The sequence below is a fragment of the Calidris pugnax genome, unplaced genomic scaffold, assembly GCF_001431845.1.
Source record: "Calidris pugnax isolate Ruff unplaced genomic scaffold, ASM143184v1 scaffold188, whole genome shotgun sequence".
Taxonomy (NCBI): Eukaryota; Metazoa; Chordata; class Aves; order Charadriiformes; family Scolopacidae; genus Calidris; species Calidris pugnax.
Genome location: NW_015091257.1, coordinates 7,762,594 through 7,780,358, shown reverse-complemented (window position 1 = coordinate 7,780,358; position 17,765 = coordinate 7,762,594). Strand labels below are relative to the sequence as shown.

Here is a 17,765-nt window from a genome sequence, read left to right as displayed (position 1 = left end):
CTTGCTGAAGTCAAGGTAGATGACATCTGCTGCCCTCCCCTCATCCAACCAACCGGTTATGGCATCATAGAAGGCTATCAGATTGGTCATACATGATTTACCCTTGGTAAACCCGTGTTGCCCACTTCCAATAACCCCCCACTCTTCAACTTGTTTGGAGATGACATCTAGTATGAGTCTCTCCATCACCTTCCCAGGGACAGAGGTGAGACTAACTGGTCTGTAGTTCCCAGGGTCCTCCTTCTTGCCCTTTTTGAAGACTGGAGTGATGTTGGCCTTCCTCCAGTCCTCAGGCACGTCTCCTGTTCTCCACGACTTCTCAAAGATGATCGAGAGTGGTCCAGCAATAACGTCTGCCAGCTGCCTCAGCACTCGTGGGTGCAACCCATCAGGCCCCATGGACTTATGAATGTCCAGTTTGGCCAAGTGGTCCCGAACCTGGCCCTCCTCTACTAGAGGAAAAATTTCCTCTCTCCATACCATCCCCCTTGCCTCTAAGGCCACAGATTCATGAGGGGCAGTCCTAACAGTGAAAACTGAGGAAAAGAAAGCATTCAGAATCTCTGCTTTCTCTGTGTCTTCCACTACTAGGGTGCCCACCTCATCCATCAGTGGGCCCACATTATCCCTCACCTTTCTCTTGCTGTTAACATACTGCAAAAACCCCTTTTTGTTATTGTTAATATTGGTGGCCAAGATGAGCTCCACTTGAGCCTTGGCCCTTCTAGTTTTCCCCCTGCATATCCTCATCGCTTCATGGTATTTCTCCTTATCTGCCAGGCCCTTTTTCCAAAGATTATAAGCCTTCTTTTTGTTCCTGAGTTCCAGCCGAAGCTCTCTATTTAGCCAGGCTGGTCTTCTTCCCTTCCTGCTTGATTTTTGGGACTTGGGAATAGCTTTATCTTGCGCCTTTAAGAGTGCCTCCTTGAAGAATGACCAGCTTTCCTGGGCACCCTTGCCCTCGAGGACCATCTCCCAAGGGACACCCCCAATCATGCTCCTGAAGAGGCCAAAGTCTGCCCTTCGGAAGTCCAGGGTGGCAGTCCTGCTGGCCCCCCGCCTTGCTTCAGTGAGAATTGAAAATTTTATCATTTCATGATCACTTTGTCCAAGACGGCCTCCAACGTTTACATCCCCCACAAGACCTTCTGAGTTAACTATCAGCAGGTCCAGTAGGGCACTTTCCCTGGTCGGTTCCCTCACCAGCTGCGTTAGGAAGTTGTCTTCCACGCATTCCAAGAATCTCCAGGACTGTTGCCTCTCTGCTGTGTTATATTGCCAGCAGATATCAGGGAAATTGAAGTCCCCCATGAGTACAAGGGAGAGTGATCGTGAGGCTTCTGTCAGCTGCCTATAGAATACTTCATCAGTCTTTATATCCTGGTTTGGGGGTCTATAACAGACTCCCACCACAATATCTGCCTTATATGTAACAGAGTGGGATAGATATCAACAAGTGATAATGAGGGAGGACTTCCATTGTCTGCATACGTACTAGTGAAATAGAATCATGAGAAAAAATGTGGAGAAAAGTTTTTAATGCCTAACGGTTTACTGTTATAAAGTAAACATATTTTATAACGCACTGAAGCTAATTTAAGAAATGAGTCACTAAGCAACTAAATAAAAATTACCACAAAATAATTAGATTCAATACCTTGGGTTGCCAAAGAAAACTATAATGGCATTGTTTAGACCAGTCTTCTTAAGCTGCTTGTTTATTCAATTGAGAGAATGCATAAAAACACCTAAGCTAAAGTCCATGCAGATATCCTGGTTACTACGTACAAAACCAATATCTCAAAGTTCCATACATTTTAACAGAGAAATGTCACAGAACAGAGAAAAAAAATCTCTGGAGAAATTGCAAAGAAAGTTTTAAGAAGAGACTTCCTTTAAACACAATAGTTTCCATATCTCAGTCTGAAAATATTAAAAGTAACAGGATGAAAAGGACCATAGTTTGCATGATATAGTCATAATAAATATTTGTTATAAATAACTTAGGGTTTATAAATGATACATCATACACAACTTATATGAAATATATGAAAAAGCATTGAGTGATACAGTATGAACAAGCTAAACAGGAAAATACATAGAAACAAATATTTTTCATAAAAATAGATAACTGGAAGTTTACAAAGGAACTAAAAGGCCCAAAGAACCCAAAGGACCCATTGGTCTAATAAGTCCACAGGAATTACTAGGTTTCTAATAGAAACTGATCATTTCTCTGAGCAGTTTCTGATCAAAACACTAAGTAGCCAGGAGAAATATATTATCATGTATGCATGCAGGAGTCCTTCAGGTAAGAAGGTCTTGAGTTGTTGGGAAGAAAATCTTATCAAAATAGCCACTGTTTTCTTGGTATAGAGGCTGTATCTAGATTTAAATCTTTGAAAGATCTTTGACAAGGACTTTCAGGAAAAGTTTCTGGAACATTAATCATGGGTTGTCATGAATCAAAATCTGACTAACAGGCCAGAAACAAGGAGATAAAACAGTCTATGACACTTTGCAAAAATGTCAATAGTAAGCTACCTTGATGGTACTCTCTATTAAAGTTCCTTATTATTTTAATATATTTACTTCAGTTTTGGTAGGGGACAGAGCTGCGGAATGGAAAAATTCACGTATGACACATTTCAGAGGGTTGTCATTAATGGAACAGGGTCAAGTTGGAGGCCTGTAACCAGCGGTGTCCCCCAGGGGTCAATACTCAGCCCAGATCTGTTCAACATATTCATCAATGACCTGGACAAGGGAACAGAATTTATCTTCAGCAAGTTCGCTGATGATACCAAACTGGGAGGGCTGGCTGACACTCCAGAGGGGTGTGCCACCATCCAGCGTGACCTGGACAGGCTGAAGAGCTGGGCAGAGAAGAATCTAATGAGGTTCAACAAGGGCAAATGTAAGGTCCGGCACCTGGGGACGAAGAACCCCAGGCACCAATATAGGCTAGGGATGGATCTTCTGGGAAGTACTGCTGAGGAAAAGGATCTGGGAGTCCCGGTGGATGGCAGGCTTTCCATGAGCCAGCAATGAGCCCTTGTTGCCAAGAGGGCCAATGGAATCCTGGGCTGCATAAGGAGAAGTGTGGCCAGCAGGTCGAGGGAGGTCATTCTCCCCCTCTACTCTGCACTGGTGAGGCCCCAACTGGAATACTGTGTCCAGTTCTGGGCTCCCCAGTTCAAGAGGCCCAGGGAACTACTGGAGCGAGTCCAACGTAGGGCAACCAAGACAATTAAGGGATTAGAGCACCTCCCTTATGAGGAAAGGCTCAAAGAGCTGGGGCTCTTTAGCCTCGAGAAGACTGAGGGGAGACTTCATCTATGTTTACAAGTTTCTAAAGGGTGGGTTGAAGGATGATGGAGCTGGACTCTTTTCAGTGGTTTCCAGCGATAGGACGAGGGGCAATGGGCACAAGCTGGAACATAGGAAGTTCCACTCAAAAATGAGGAAGAACTTCTTTACAGTGAGGGTGACAGAGCACTGGAACAGGCTGCCCAGGGAGGTTGTGGAGTCCCCTTCTCTGTAGATTTTCAAGACCCACCTTGATGCAGTCCTGAGTAATGTGCTCTGGGCAATCCTGCTTAGCAGGGGAGTTGGACTAGATGATCTCTAAAAAATATTTGTAGTACAATAAAGATTAGAGAAAAAAAAAACTGAACTAGGGTCTATGTTCTTAGTTATTCATACCATAACCTTCACTGCATACTTGAGAAAAAGGACCTATGCAAAGACTAATGCTTAATGCACATCTGTAAGATGATTCCTACAGGATGAAATGGATAATATTGAAAAGAAAGTATATAACCAAGTAGTGATACTTCATGGCAAAACCCAAAATGCAGTATCTGCAGAGTCATTATAATAGAACATATTGCACAATTAGAAATACTTCACGGAAGAAAACAAGAAATTCAGGACAAGGAAAAACTGATCCATTAAGATTGATGAGAGACACTGATAATTCTTTTCTGAACAAGGTATTAAAGGGAAAGAGACACATAAAAAGTATACAAAACAAAGGTAAGCTAGGGATGATATAATAAGTTTTCCCTCCTTTATGCTGTATCAATGAGGAAACTATTAAAGTTCCAGATGTTCCATGAAATTTGCAACTGGTCCATTTCAAAATAGTAAATGAAATCACTGTGTTCTCTATATTGTGGATTTTGTGTCTTAAGGATTTAGGCTATGCTAAGAATTTAGAAAGACTCAAAGTGGATTTTCATCTTTATAAGATGAAAATTGTTATAATTAATGGTAAAACTCTTTGTAGAATCTAAATAGTCAGGATTCACACCTTAAACAAAGGTCATACTATCTCAGATTGGGAGGAGATCTTCTTAGGGATCTTTATTCACTACACAGCTTCTGCATCTTCCTCCAAGACTTCTGATCCTGATAACTGTCAGAAAAAGACCGCTGGAAAGGGAGGCCATGATTTTGATCCATCACTTCAGTATTCACAGAATCACAGAATTGTTGCAAAAGACCTTTAAGATCATCAGATCCAACCTTAAATATAACACTTCTAAGTCGACCACTAATCTATGTCCCCAAGTGCCACATCTACCTCTAGGGATGACGACTCGACCACTTCCCTGAGCAGCCTGTTCTAATGCTTGATAACTGTTCCAGAAGAATTTTTTTCAAATATCCAATATAAACCTCTCCTGGTGCAACCTGAGGCCATTTCCTCTTGTCATATCATCTGTTACTTGGGAAAAGAGACCTCCTTTTAGGTAGTTGAACATAGCAATAAAGTCTCCCTTTTCTCCAAGCTGAACAAACCCAGTTCCCTCAGCTGCTCCTCATAAGACTTGTGCTCTAAACCTTTCACTATTTTTGTTGCTCTTTGAATACATTCCGGCACCTCAGTGTCTTTCTTGTAGCCAGGGGCTCAAAACTGAACACAGCAAGGTGCAGCCTCACCAGTGCAGAGTACAGCCGGACAATCACTTCCCTACTCCTGGGGGCAACGCTATTTCTGATACAGGCCAGGATGATTTTGTCCTTGTTGGACACCTGGAGGCCCTGCTGGCTCATATTCAGTGGCTGTCAAACAACACCCCCAGGGCCTTTTCTGCCAGGCAGCTTTCCAGGCACTCTTCCCCAAGCCTGTAGCATTGCATGGGGTTGTTGTGACCCAAGTGCAGGACCTGGGATTTGGCCCTATTAAACCTCATACCACTGGCCTCAGCCCATTGATCCAGCCTGCCCAGATCCCACTGTAGAGCCATCCTATCCTCAAGCAAATCAATACTACCACCCAATTTGGTGTTGTCTGCAAGCTTACTGAAGGTGCATTTGAACCCCTCATCCAGGCCGTTGATAAAGATATTAAACAGAACTGGCCCCTATACTGAGCCCTGGGGAACACTGCTCACAACTGGCTGACAACTGGTTTTAATTCCATTCACCACCATTCTTTGGGCCTGGATATCCTGTCAGTTTTTTACCTAGTGTACAGCTGTCCAAGTAGTCAGTTTCTCCAGGAGAATGCTGTGGGAAAAGGTGTCAAAGGCTTTACTAAAGTCTAGGTAGACAACATCCACATTCTTTCCCTCATCACCTAAGTAGGTCACATTGTCATGGAAGGAGATGAGGTTACTCAAGCAGGCCATGTAGTATGTAGTATTACTATATAATGTCTTCTAGAAAAGGATACTGAAGACATAAACCAGACTGTGTATGACAGCAACTAGTTAAACACTATATTAGCTCTGGCTTCTAATTTCAAGAGCTATCCAAATTTATGGTGACTGTGCCATAGTTAGAATCCACAGTAATAAAACCTTCAAACAGCAATTTCCCCTTTTTTCTTTTAGTCTTGCAGTGCTAGCCTAACTTTCCGAACTCCTTGTAAATTTTATTATTGGTGCTCATTTGGCTGGATATCAAGACAAATTAGTGAGCTCAAATTGCAGAGATCTGTTGAGAGCTTTTGATTTTAGAGCAGAACCAATTACTGCTGAGCATACTGCTCCAGCTCTGACAAGGTTAAGTGGCTTGATTCATATTTGCATTCATGCAGCACTCATACACAAAAGGTAAGTAGCAGAGATTGTCTAGAGGAGACAGAGAGAAAGGACGTGCATGTCTCCCAGTTTTTTGAACTGCTCATCAGATGAAGCAAATTCCTAGTGCGTGCACACATGAGCACAAGCAGCGTAGAGATCATCCTTTTGCTTTTTGAGGCACATGGCTACATCAGTGCCTGAAACTTAGGGCTTCACGGGTCCAGATTTCATTAAATCTTCCAAAGATATACAGGTCAATGACACATCTCATTGTACGTGACTGTTACTATGAATAAGTTTTATGTATGAAAATTGCTAATTATGCAATTAATTTATCACTTCCACTTCTGCCTAAATATAGCTGTTAAATTGAGGACTGATATGGAGATGGAGAAAGGGAAGATAAAACAGATTTCATAGTATTTTAAAGTGATACAACTGTATTCAACTTATTGCACAGGTATTTTAACATTTTTTAACTTATTAAGAATGTCTCTGATACAATAATTATTTTGTTTCTTATACAGTGATTATTTTCCGTCTCGTAAACCACATAATTAATTCTTAAAATAAGAAACCCCATCAATCCCCAAGTAACCCTATCAATCAGATTTTTTATTAGTTCAGGTAAGATTTATTTCAAATTGTTCTCCATTCTGTAAGTATGAATACGAAGTTTTGCAAGGCTTGTAAAAAAGACTTCATTCAATCAAAGTTCTCCAGGAAGGCATATTCCCCAGTGCATTTGTCTTTTTTTTTTTCTCCTCATCATTTATCCTGTATCTTTTGTCTGCTATTCTAGAAAGCAAATATTTTTTAGAGCTTCTAAAACACCTCAGGCTGTGCCTACAGCTACAGATATGTAACCATATGGTTCCTTAATTACTTAAATCACTATGTAAGACCTAAGTGATAACGTTCAAGATACAGCTCACTCTGGTGTTAGTCCAAGGGGACCAGTCTGATAGTTTGTAACCTTATGACTTTAGCATTGCTTGTTTTGCTTGTGAAGCATTTCCTTCAGAGCTCTCTTAAAATATAAGTGTTATTTCTCAAACAGATATCTACTGACTAAAAATTGTGGAGCCTTCTCACTCGAAACCTCACTGTATTGTTATTGTTTACTTCATATATCTATCTTTCTTCTATTTTGCAATTTTGCTGAGAGGCATGGCTAATCCACTGATGGATGTGCTACCATCCAGCTGGAGAAATGGGCCATAAGGAACCTTGTGAAGTTCAGCAAAGTGAAATACTGAGCCCCATATCTGCAGATGAATAACTTCTAGCACCAGCACAGGCTAGGGGCTGACTGGCTGAAAGCAGCTTTGCAGAGAAGGACTTGGGGGTCCTGGTGGACAACTACCGAAACATGAGCCATCCTTGTTGTAAGAAGGCCAACAGCATTCTGGGCTGCATTAGCAACAACTTTTCCAGCAAGTTGAGGGAGGTTATCCTTATCGTCTGCTCAGCACTGGTGAGACACACCTGGAGTACTGGGTCCAAATGCAAAGGCTCCCCAGGACTAGAAGAGACATTGACATACTGGACAAAGGACAGCTATAAAGATGATTAAACAGTTGGAGCATTTGACATAAGAGGAAAAACTGTAACTGTTTGGTTGGAGAAGAGAAGGCTTTAACTGTTCAGCTGGAGAAGAAAAGACTCAGTGGGATCTTATTGATCTGTATAGATACATGGATTTACCTGAAAAAAGAGAACAGAGACCGTCTCTTTTCAGTGGTGCCCAGTGACAGGGCAAGAGGCAATGGGCACAAACTGAAACACCAGAAATCCCATTTAAACTTAAGGAAAAGCTTTTTTATGGAGCATGGTGGCCAGAGAGGCTGTGGAGTCTCCATCACTGGAGATTTTCATAACTGGAATGGACGCAGCCCTAAACAACCTGCTCTAGCTGACCCTGCTCTGCAAGGGCTAGGACTGCAGACCTTGGGAGGTACGTTCCAGACTCAACTACTATATGATTTTGTAATTCTGCAACACTAGTTTTTAAAAAAATCATACCCAAAGGTAATTTACTTTCTCTCTTCAATTAAAAGTTTTAGGCTTGGTAAATGACTTTCCAAAAAATGCTGGATTTCTTTGACTTTGTCCCCTGAAATATGAGGGGAAAACAAATTACACAGCCACTTCCTTGTGAAAGAATGAAAAGAACTTTCTCTCTGGTAAAGGGACAAAAATATTCACTGCATTTCATGAAAATAATAAAACCAAGCATTCTTACCCTCTTTCAGTAAGATTGAAGATTTTTAAAAACATTTTGACATGCATTTTCCTGATGCTGTGTGCCCATCACTTGCACAGTGGAAAACATTGTTTTCTGTATACTTTGTTGAAGTTAATTCTTTATTTCATATTTGACAATGCTGTCTGTTTTCCAGTGGTGTATTACATTCCTGCTGACTGAAGGGATCACCATGCCAGGGATATGGGAACGGACAAAACGAGGAAGGCCAATCTTTCTACGAGACCACCATATTGCAACAAAAGCAGTATCTTTCAGTATTGTTGTGTGATAACAGCAGGAGAAAGTGTATCACAATAAGGTAGACTTTAAACACATTTAAAATCTCCACAGAGTAAACATACTTTGAATTATTAATTAACTAATAATTAATTAATAATTATATAATTGTTGTTTAAATAATAATTAATGATTAATCATTGAATTAATTAATTAATTCAAGACCTGCACTAAAAGAATGCAACTAAATTCTGTCATTTGAACGATAGTCTCTCTGTTCCCAAATCAGAATTCAATTCAGTCAGTGTGTTATGCATTATTTTCAAAACTCTTCTCCAGCTCAGATTTTTCTGCTTGAAATCTTGTGTTCTGGCTGTTTCGGAACTTTCCCATCCCAAACTCAATCCAGTTTCATATTTTTCTTTTTAAACCTAACTTCCCTTTTCTACTTTTTTCTGTAATGAGTATGCTAAACGCTGTTGCTCATTCTCCCATCTTCTCTCTATCTTCTCTTTGTGTGATAGCACTTACTCCGTGGTATTTAGCTCTCATTTGTGATTTCTGATGGCTCACAAACCACCTTTTTTTCCTCTTTATTCTGCTATCCAGCCATGACAGTAAAGTACTCTGTGTACTATAACCCTTACAAAGATGTATCTCTGGCCATTTCCAGAGTGTATTTGCTAGTCTAAGAACTCCACAGAGATGAGCATGTACTCTGGTTGAGACACAGTATTTGACAAGTAAAGACTGTATATTTACAGCCTATGTTACAATTTAGAATTAAAGCAATGAAAAGCTTACTATTAAGGAATCAAGTTTTGACATTCTTGGCTGTAGAGTACATTACATTTTTGGAGTAAAACAAAGGAGATAGCTTCTGACAAAATTTTCAAAAATAATCAGAGTGTTCACCTTTATATATTCCATTGTGTCCTCCATGGACTTCTCCAGAACTGGAGATTTCTTCAACATGAGCCCCTTGGTCAGATGTAAAGTACACAAGAGTATTATTGCTCAGATTATATTTCTCCAGCATATCTAGAACCTGCCCTGAAAAAAAAAAAAACCAAACACAAAAAAACAAATAAAGAACAGCTTTAATGTTTTCAAGTGGATTTTTCATTAGCCTTGGCACATACAAATATTTTTGTTCTTATGCCTTTTCAAGATCACTTTCCATATCAACAGTATTATATATAGCAATTGGCACCATGTAACACACAGTAAGGGAAAATTGCACAAGGCTTGTTGCAATCAGGACCATGGTTCAACTGCTGCAGGGTTTCTTGAAGTATAAAATTAGAAGATTTGTGCACATCAGAGAAAAAGGCTGATCCACAAGAGCCAGTGACCTTTGGAAGCAGTTGCTCTCAATCAAGGAAACCCCTCAGCAAGAAGATTCAATTTTTCTAATGACACTAAGCTGTATGGTGTGGTTGACATACTGGAGGGAAGGAATGCCATTCAAAGGGACCTGGACAGGCTTGAGAGGTTGGCCTGAAGTTCAACAAGGGCAAATGCAAGGTCCTGCACCTGGGTCAGTGCAATTGCAAGCACAAATACAGGCTGGGCAAAAAATGGCTTCAGAGCAGCCCTGAACAAAGGACTAGGGGGTATTGGTTGATGAGAACCTCAACATGAGCCAACAGTGTGCACTCGCAGCCCAGAAAGCCAATCATTTCCTCAGCTGCATCAAAAGAAGCATGGCCAGCAGGTCAAAGGAGATGATTCTGGCCCTCTACTCCATTGTCATGAGACCCCACCTGGAGTATTGTGTCCAGCTTGTCCCAACACAAGAAAGAGCAAGCCCAGATGATGACAGGCTGAGAGAGTTCGGGTTGTTCAGCCTGGAGAAGAGAAAGTTCCAGGGAGACCTTAGAGTAGCCTTCCAGTACTTAAAGGGGGCCTACAGAAAAGTTGTAGAGGGATTCTTTATCAAGGAGTACAGTCACAGGACGAGGGGTAATGGTTTTAAACTGAAAGAGGGTAGATTTAGGTTAGATATTAGGAAGAAATTCTTCACCATGAGGGTGGTGGGACACTGGAATAGGTTGCCCAGGTAAGCTGTGATTGTCCCATCCCTGGAACTTTTCAAGGCCAAGTTGGATGGGCTTTTGATGAGTAACCTGGTCTAGTGGAAGGTGTCCCTGGCCAGGCGGGGGTCTTGAAACTAGGTGATCTCTAAGGTCCCTTCCAACTCTAACCATTGTATGTTTCGATGATTATCAGACTTACTAATTAGTCCCTAATTTCTCATCATATAAGAACAGATATCAACTAAACTCAAAATGTGCAAGATAATAAACATGCACATGAGCATATAGTTAAAAGAAGAATCCGTGTGGATATGTTCTGAAACTCCAAGGCACTGCGGGCTCCTGTTTCATTTTCAGAAATGACTCCTTACACTACCTTGGCACTGTGAAGAGCCTTACAGTGCACATAAATTACATTCAAACCTATTTAGACTGAGGTTTTAAAGACGGTTTCTGTATGAATGGGAATGAAACTTCTCCTTTTACCTGCTCCAGTGAATTTTATACTGATTAGGAATCTAAAATAATTGGTCCTGGAAACTGGCCAAAGTTTAAGAATATACTTCTTCACATTAGCCTGCAAATAAGTTTTAACCTTGTTCTTTAGGGATCTCAGAGCATATAGAGATAATTCTGTCTTCACAACCATTTTATCTTTATTCTTTTTACTTAAACATCCAAAAATGGTCCAATTTGAATGTTAACTTTGATTTGCTTACCTGTCCACCAAGAATTAATTCATCAGCTGATGCCCAATTACTGTGTCAAAGAGGATGAGATAAGACTTTTGAAATACAGAGCCTTTAACGATTTTCAGATCATCATTTCTGCTGCCATGTTCCTTCGCTGGATAGGGACTAGTTACCCTACCTTATTGCTACTATTTCTACTTGTCTTTTAAGGTTATAGCATTCTAAAACTGCCTTGTTAAAATAGTTGAATGTCTTCCTTTCTCATCAGCTTAAATGACTGGGTCAGGAATAAAGGAACATCAACAGTTAAATAAGTGATACCTGTTGGTCTTGTTCGTAAACTAGGAGCAAAGAAGAAATGTAAGAGTAGAATTTGTTTATGCAAATTTTGAAACTTCGTGGGAGTTGAAATTTCCCAACAGAGCTGAGGAAAATCTGTTACAAAGGCTGACATTTTAAAGTTGGTGGGTTGAGGAAAAATCATGCAGATCCATCCGACACACCATTCGTTTGCTGCAGGAGGTGGACTTAACGCCAGGAAACAAAGAGGCAATTTTCCATTGGCTTCTAAGACTGTTTGGAGAAAGTGCTTGCTAAGTAATTATAATATCCCCTGTAAGGCAGCAGTGATAATAAAACAGTGGAGCATATAGATAAATTAGGACATTATGTGTGGATATTCTGCCACATGACCTCCAGAGTTCCTTTCCAAAATGTATCAATCTATGATTTTATGATTCTATGATAACAATAATAAATGGAATTGCACAAGGAACTGTATGTGCAAGGACATGCACAAATGTGTTTTTATACCTGCAGAGTTTTCCTTGGTGAAATTCACCCTGTACATAAAAAAAAATTAAAATAAAACTGGAATTCCACTTGGTATATCACATTAAATGATCTCTGGTGAACAGAGACACCTGTTGTCATTCAATAATGGCCATTTTGATTTTCTATTAATTTGGGAAAAAATGAGAAGCAATGAAAACTGCCTAGCTACCACAATTAATTAAATAAAGCAGTCATTATTAAGATGACTTTTTTTTTTTTCAAAATGATGTTGAGTAGCTTGACTTGGCCTGAAAAAAAAAAATTCTGACACTGAGATGCTACCCATTTTTGAAAAAACACCCCAATAAAATGAAGTATCATCCAAAGCTTGTTGAACTCAATGGTTCAACTTCCATTTCCTTCATTTGGATTTTTAAACACAAAGAGGATTAGCTACATTAGGGTTAATTAACAAATGCTAAAATGATTTTTTTTAGCAAAAAAATTTTTCATTATAGATGGACTAATAGTGGTAATTCAAATAATGCTATTGTGAGAGAAGGGCAATCGCAATGCACTCGCAGAAATGAAGAAAAACTTCAGTTTCTATTTTCATCTTTAACACTGACACCTTCTAGAATGGAAACTATAAATAAGCAATAAAATGTGTGTTACTAGGAGATAAGCCTCATTAAAGTGCATTTGAATGATGTGGCTACTGTTAACACAACCAATACAGTCACTTATTAGCATTTCTAAATGGTAACCAATAAAGAAGAAAAATGAAACGAATGTATTCTGGATCTCTAAGAACAGATATCTTGCCCAAGAAGTATTATCAATTTTGGAAGCAAATACTACAAAGTAGGAAAAATGCATCCTTTACTGTTTCCTTATAACAATTTAATTTCTTTTTTACTCTAACTCCTCCACTCTAATTATTTCTGTAGATTTCACGGAGACTTTAGAATTATGCAAAAACTGATGTATAAACATTTCCAGGCAATGCCATTTAATGAACAAGGAGGAGTTTCATCTAACCTACCTTCCAATTACAACCTACCTCTTGAATTACAAGAATGAGGCTTCAGCTGGTTAAGTATCCCCTTTGAGTCCCATTGCTTGTTGCAGAAAGCAATGCAAATGTTAAAAGAATTTTTAGATGTAAAGAGTTTATGCAGAATGTTAAACTGTAGGATAAATAAGCTAAAACACTGGGAAAACTGTATCTCTGTTCAAGCAAAAATAACTTTCTTTCCACAGGAAAGGAAATTATCAATAAAAATGGAAGGACTCTTGACTGAAAAGATTCACTTGAAAGCCGTGTTCTAAAAAATTAACAGCTACACTGATCTCTGTGAATGCTACTGTTTACATTTTTTCTGATTTGAACAGAACGGATTTGGAAAGACAACGTTTCTGAACAACAAAATCAATCTAGCTCTGAAGGAGCTGCATAATTTCTGAAACTATTTAGCAACTAGAATTTCAGACCAATTTTTTCCTACTATTGCCATGCTAGGAATGTACACTCCAGCATAGGTGACTAACATTGTTGCAGACAAAACCATTAGATTATTGGACACTTTTCTTTCATTTGTATTTTTAAGATATAAACCAGATTTTTTAAGATACAAAACAGATATTAAGTTATTGCTTGTTTTAATTAGTACGTCAATGTTCCAAACTTTAAGAAAAGCTTGCTCCAAAATATACTGAGGGCTGCTCTCTACATTCTGCTGTCCACTCTCTTGCTTCAAGCTCTGCTAAATTAAAAAGAATTGTTTCAGTCTTAAAGTGAAAAAGCCAATTTCAATGGAGTGATAGCCACAGGAAAGTGGTAACTGCAATTGACTATACTCTTTAGAAGGGAACTGAGAGTGTCATGCCACTATTCAACTTCTCTAAAACAGCATGAATGGTAGCTAAACAGCCTCTCTAGTACTGGTTGTAATTTCTGGAGTTTTGAACCATGTAAAACTCCTACTGTACTCATCTACATTAAGATAAAGGGTTTATAAAAAAATGAGTATTTATTTGAAAACAAGCTACACACATTGAAAAGTAATGTGTTTACAAATGTGTTAGCGATTTGGAAAATTGTTCAAAGGTTTAGTGAAGCAAGCATATGAGCAAATGCATTTGATTCATAAATTTGCTTACTGTCACTTGAAGTCAATAGGACAGAAATATTATTTGTATTAATTTGAAATAATTTTGAGTCTTTCTGAAATTATGAATAAAAAGGTCTAGACTACAGAGCATCTATGGGTAATCTAAACACTAGGACAAAATAGTCTCTCTACTCTTCAGGAAAGCTTTAAAGCCAGATTTGAAGAAACAGGAGGATTAAGGATCTGTCTCAGGACAAGACAGCTGACGATAAAGGGAATTCCTATAAATATAACATTCTTGTCCGCACTCCAGCAGATATTTCTGTTGTATCCAGAATTTTGCAGTGAGCTTGAGACAATTATTGGGAAAAGAGTGATCTAGGAAGATCAGCCATCACTTTTCTGCCTAAAAGAAACAGTTTGGGTTTTCGTGGGTATTTGGGTTTTTTGTTTGTCTGTTTGTTTTTGTTTTTTATATTTGCTGCTTCAGAATTCCCTATTGACACTTATAGAATAGAATAGACTATTTCAGTTGGAAAGGATCTACAATGATCATCTAGTTCAACTCTCTGACCACTTCAGGGCTGACCAAAAGTTAAAGCCTGTTGTTAAGGGCATTCTCTAAAAGTCTCTTAACCACAGACAGCCTTGGGGCACTGGCCACCTCTTTAGGATGCTTGTTCCAGTGTTTGACCACCCTCTCAGTAAAGACATGCTTCCTAAAGCATATTCAGAATAGCATCATTAACCAGGATCACAACTAACTTGTAGCCAGCTGAAGAGGTTAGTCTCTGTGAGTGGTAAGCCAGGAGTGCTTTGAATAAATGCACAAAATCCTATAAATTAACCCTACATGCATAAATATTTGAAATCCTATATTCCTGCCAGAACAGATTTTGATGCCACTCATCTATATAGCCACACATAGTAAACCCTTTGAGACCCTTTTCCTGCTACAGGAGTTAGATTAATGTAATTCCAGAGTTCATCATCTCTTCAGGGCTCAAAGGCTAAGATTTAATCTTGCAACTTCTGCACACCATCATTCACAAGATAACAATCATTTTAATCTCTATGTTGATTTTGTGTGATGAAAAAAGATACTTCACTCTTTAATGCACTGATCTGATTACAAAACCCACTGACTAAAACCTTTGTATAAAAACAAGCTTAGTAACTAAGACCAAGACATCCCTATCTTAATTTTAGCTTTTTGTACATTTCAGGTTATAAATATGCAAATGTTTCTGTGGTATGCTCAGAGCCATCCAGTTTTCCCCTTGATAAATATGTAAATCAGTTTGCCTCTGCAGTGGGGAAGTAATTATCACTTTCAGACCTACTCATTGAGCACAACACTTGAGGTAAAGATGGAAAATAATAAATCCATTGACAGCAACACAAGAAGTGGCTGCACATATGGTGAACTGTACATAAACTCTGCATGCAACTTGTTTAACATGCAGAGCTAGAACACAACCACTGGAAAGTGGAAATTCTGGGATGAAGCAATAGGTTGATGTTACGGCACATTATCTAGCCAGGCAACAGAACACATCCAACTAAGAAGATGAGTGATTCTGCATAGGGGAAGCATTAGCATATGAATATCAGAGGTGAGAGTGAATACTAGTTAACGTAACTGTTTGAACAGAACAAAAACTAAATTTATAACTAATTACAAAATATTTAATCCTGCAGAAAGTGGAGTGTAGATTCAGTGGTAAGTCTTGAATCAGTCCTCCTGTGCTACCATTATTTTTAAAGTTATTCTATGGAAACAGTTACAATGAAGTCTTCTCCAAAGCACAAAGCCAGAGCCTCAAATGTCTTAAGTTCCCACTACAATAGCTTAATGGGATCTTTAATGTCAACAGGTCATTCTGTCAAACAAGTAGCATCTGGTTCTGAAAAAGCCCATCTATATTAGTGTTTTAATTTGGATCAGGAGTGCACATTTACAGTAAATCCAACCATGGGCAGTTAATACATTTGTATTTGCATAGCAGAGTCTTCTTAGATTTTATGACCTCGATTCCTTTCAAATTAAACTAAACCCAAGGATGGACTCCAGGAACCCACCTAAGGCACTCACACAATTGATGGGCATTCAGTCTGTGGGACCACTGTAGAGGTAGTCTGAAGGATTTGCTGACTCTGCTGGACAGTGTCTCTCCAGTTTAGGAGACAGTTCAGACCTGTCACTACTGGCAGCTCAAAACATGGTAGGATTGATGAATCCTACACTGAAGCTCTGGTGCTAGCAGAATCAAGCTCCACCTGTGAATGCTGTAGATACATAAAGGGTGGGATTTACATAGAGTGTACACATCTACTTCTGACATAGTTATAATAAACATTTTTTTAAGTCAATGAAGTAAAAGAAGCACTTTCATATACAGCTTACCTATCTTAAGATGAATTAATTTGGCCCCAAAAGCTCTGAATTCTTTTCACAATGAGGCAACTGCCCCAGATTTAACTACGTATAGTTACCATTTAAATTAGTAGTTGTTATGTCCAGACAGTCTGTAGAACACCAAACACTTTTCTGTTGGATTCCCCTAGACTCGGGGTGAGACAGGTACAATCAGTGTAAGGGCTTGGAGGGGGGCAGTCTATTTTTTCAAAAAAGAATCAACTGTGGTGTCAGCATGAATTTGCTTTCTGTTTGGATTTGAATTGCCATGTAATTGTAAACTTGTAATTAGCTTGTAACTGTTTATACCGCCCTATAAGAATAATGTGTCTTTGAGACCCTCAGGATAAATTTTCAGCATAGTGAACAGCAGATTAGATATGCACTGCTTAGCAGTTATGAATAAATCAACCAAATTTTGACTTAGAATCCTGCATAAGTTTTTCCTAGAAAATAGTACCAGATCTCTTATTTTTCTTACTCATACAGGGTTCAAATTATTTTGCAAATGTGAAAGTTGGGATGATATTTTAGATATATATAAATACATGTGGATCATAAAGTTAAGACATGGTTGTGAAAGTTGTGAAGACCTGTTAAGTATAGCTGCAATACCAATATACTCAAGAAAAGTTTTCATATTTACATCAGTACTACAACACTAATGATGGATCATTAAAGGTCAAAAGTATAACTATTCAGTGGCTATCTCCTTATTAGTATTTAAATTAGCTAATAAATGCATTACTTGAAATTCACTTTTAGACCTTACATCTGTTGAACATAAGGCTATGTATTTCTAATATAAATCTTAATTTCTAGCCTGCTTAAAATGCTAAAATATGAGAGATGGTCATACAATTTTAGGAGGGTCCATTACATTTGCATTTTGCATGACACCTGTGATAACTTTTTGGGTAAATTTTCATCTTCATTCTGCACACATCTGAGAATAAGATGCCACTTCACACATACAACTAAGATGCATAATGCAAAACTGTCTAGTTCCCCACTTGAAGCTCTCTCATGTTTTCTTTCAAATTTTGGAAGGGATTTCTTTAGGTAGGACCTAGGGAAACTGTAATGACAATCACAGAATCACAGAATCTTCATGGTTGGAAGGGACCAAGAGGATGCTATTGATTTTTGAATTAGACTGTCAAGTGAATCTAAGGCTTCGTCTGTTTGATCATTCCAGTATATGCTG

The 17,765-nt window shown here is 38.8% G+C and overlaps 1 protein-coding gene across 4 annotated transcripts in view; it reads right to left on the bottom strand.

Moving 5' to 3' along the window:
* STS (steroid sulfatase (microsomal), isozyme S) overlaps positions 1-17,765 on the bottom strand; it is a 117,443-nt gene that overhangs the window by 37,436 nt on the left and 62,242 nt on the right. For all 4 annotated transcript variants that reach the window (XM_014960267.1, XM_014960268.1, XM_014960266.1 and 1 more), the window contains one exon: positions 9,436-9,573. In XM_014960267.1, the coding sequence (XP_014815753.1) occupies positions 9,436-9,573 (138 nt within the window). The remainder of the gene's footprint in view (positions 1-9,435; positions 9,574-17,765) is intronic.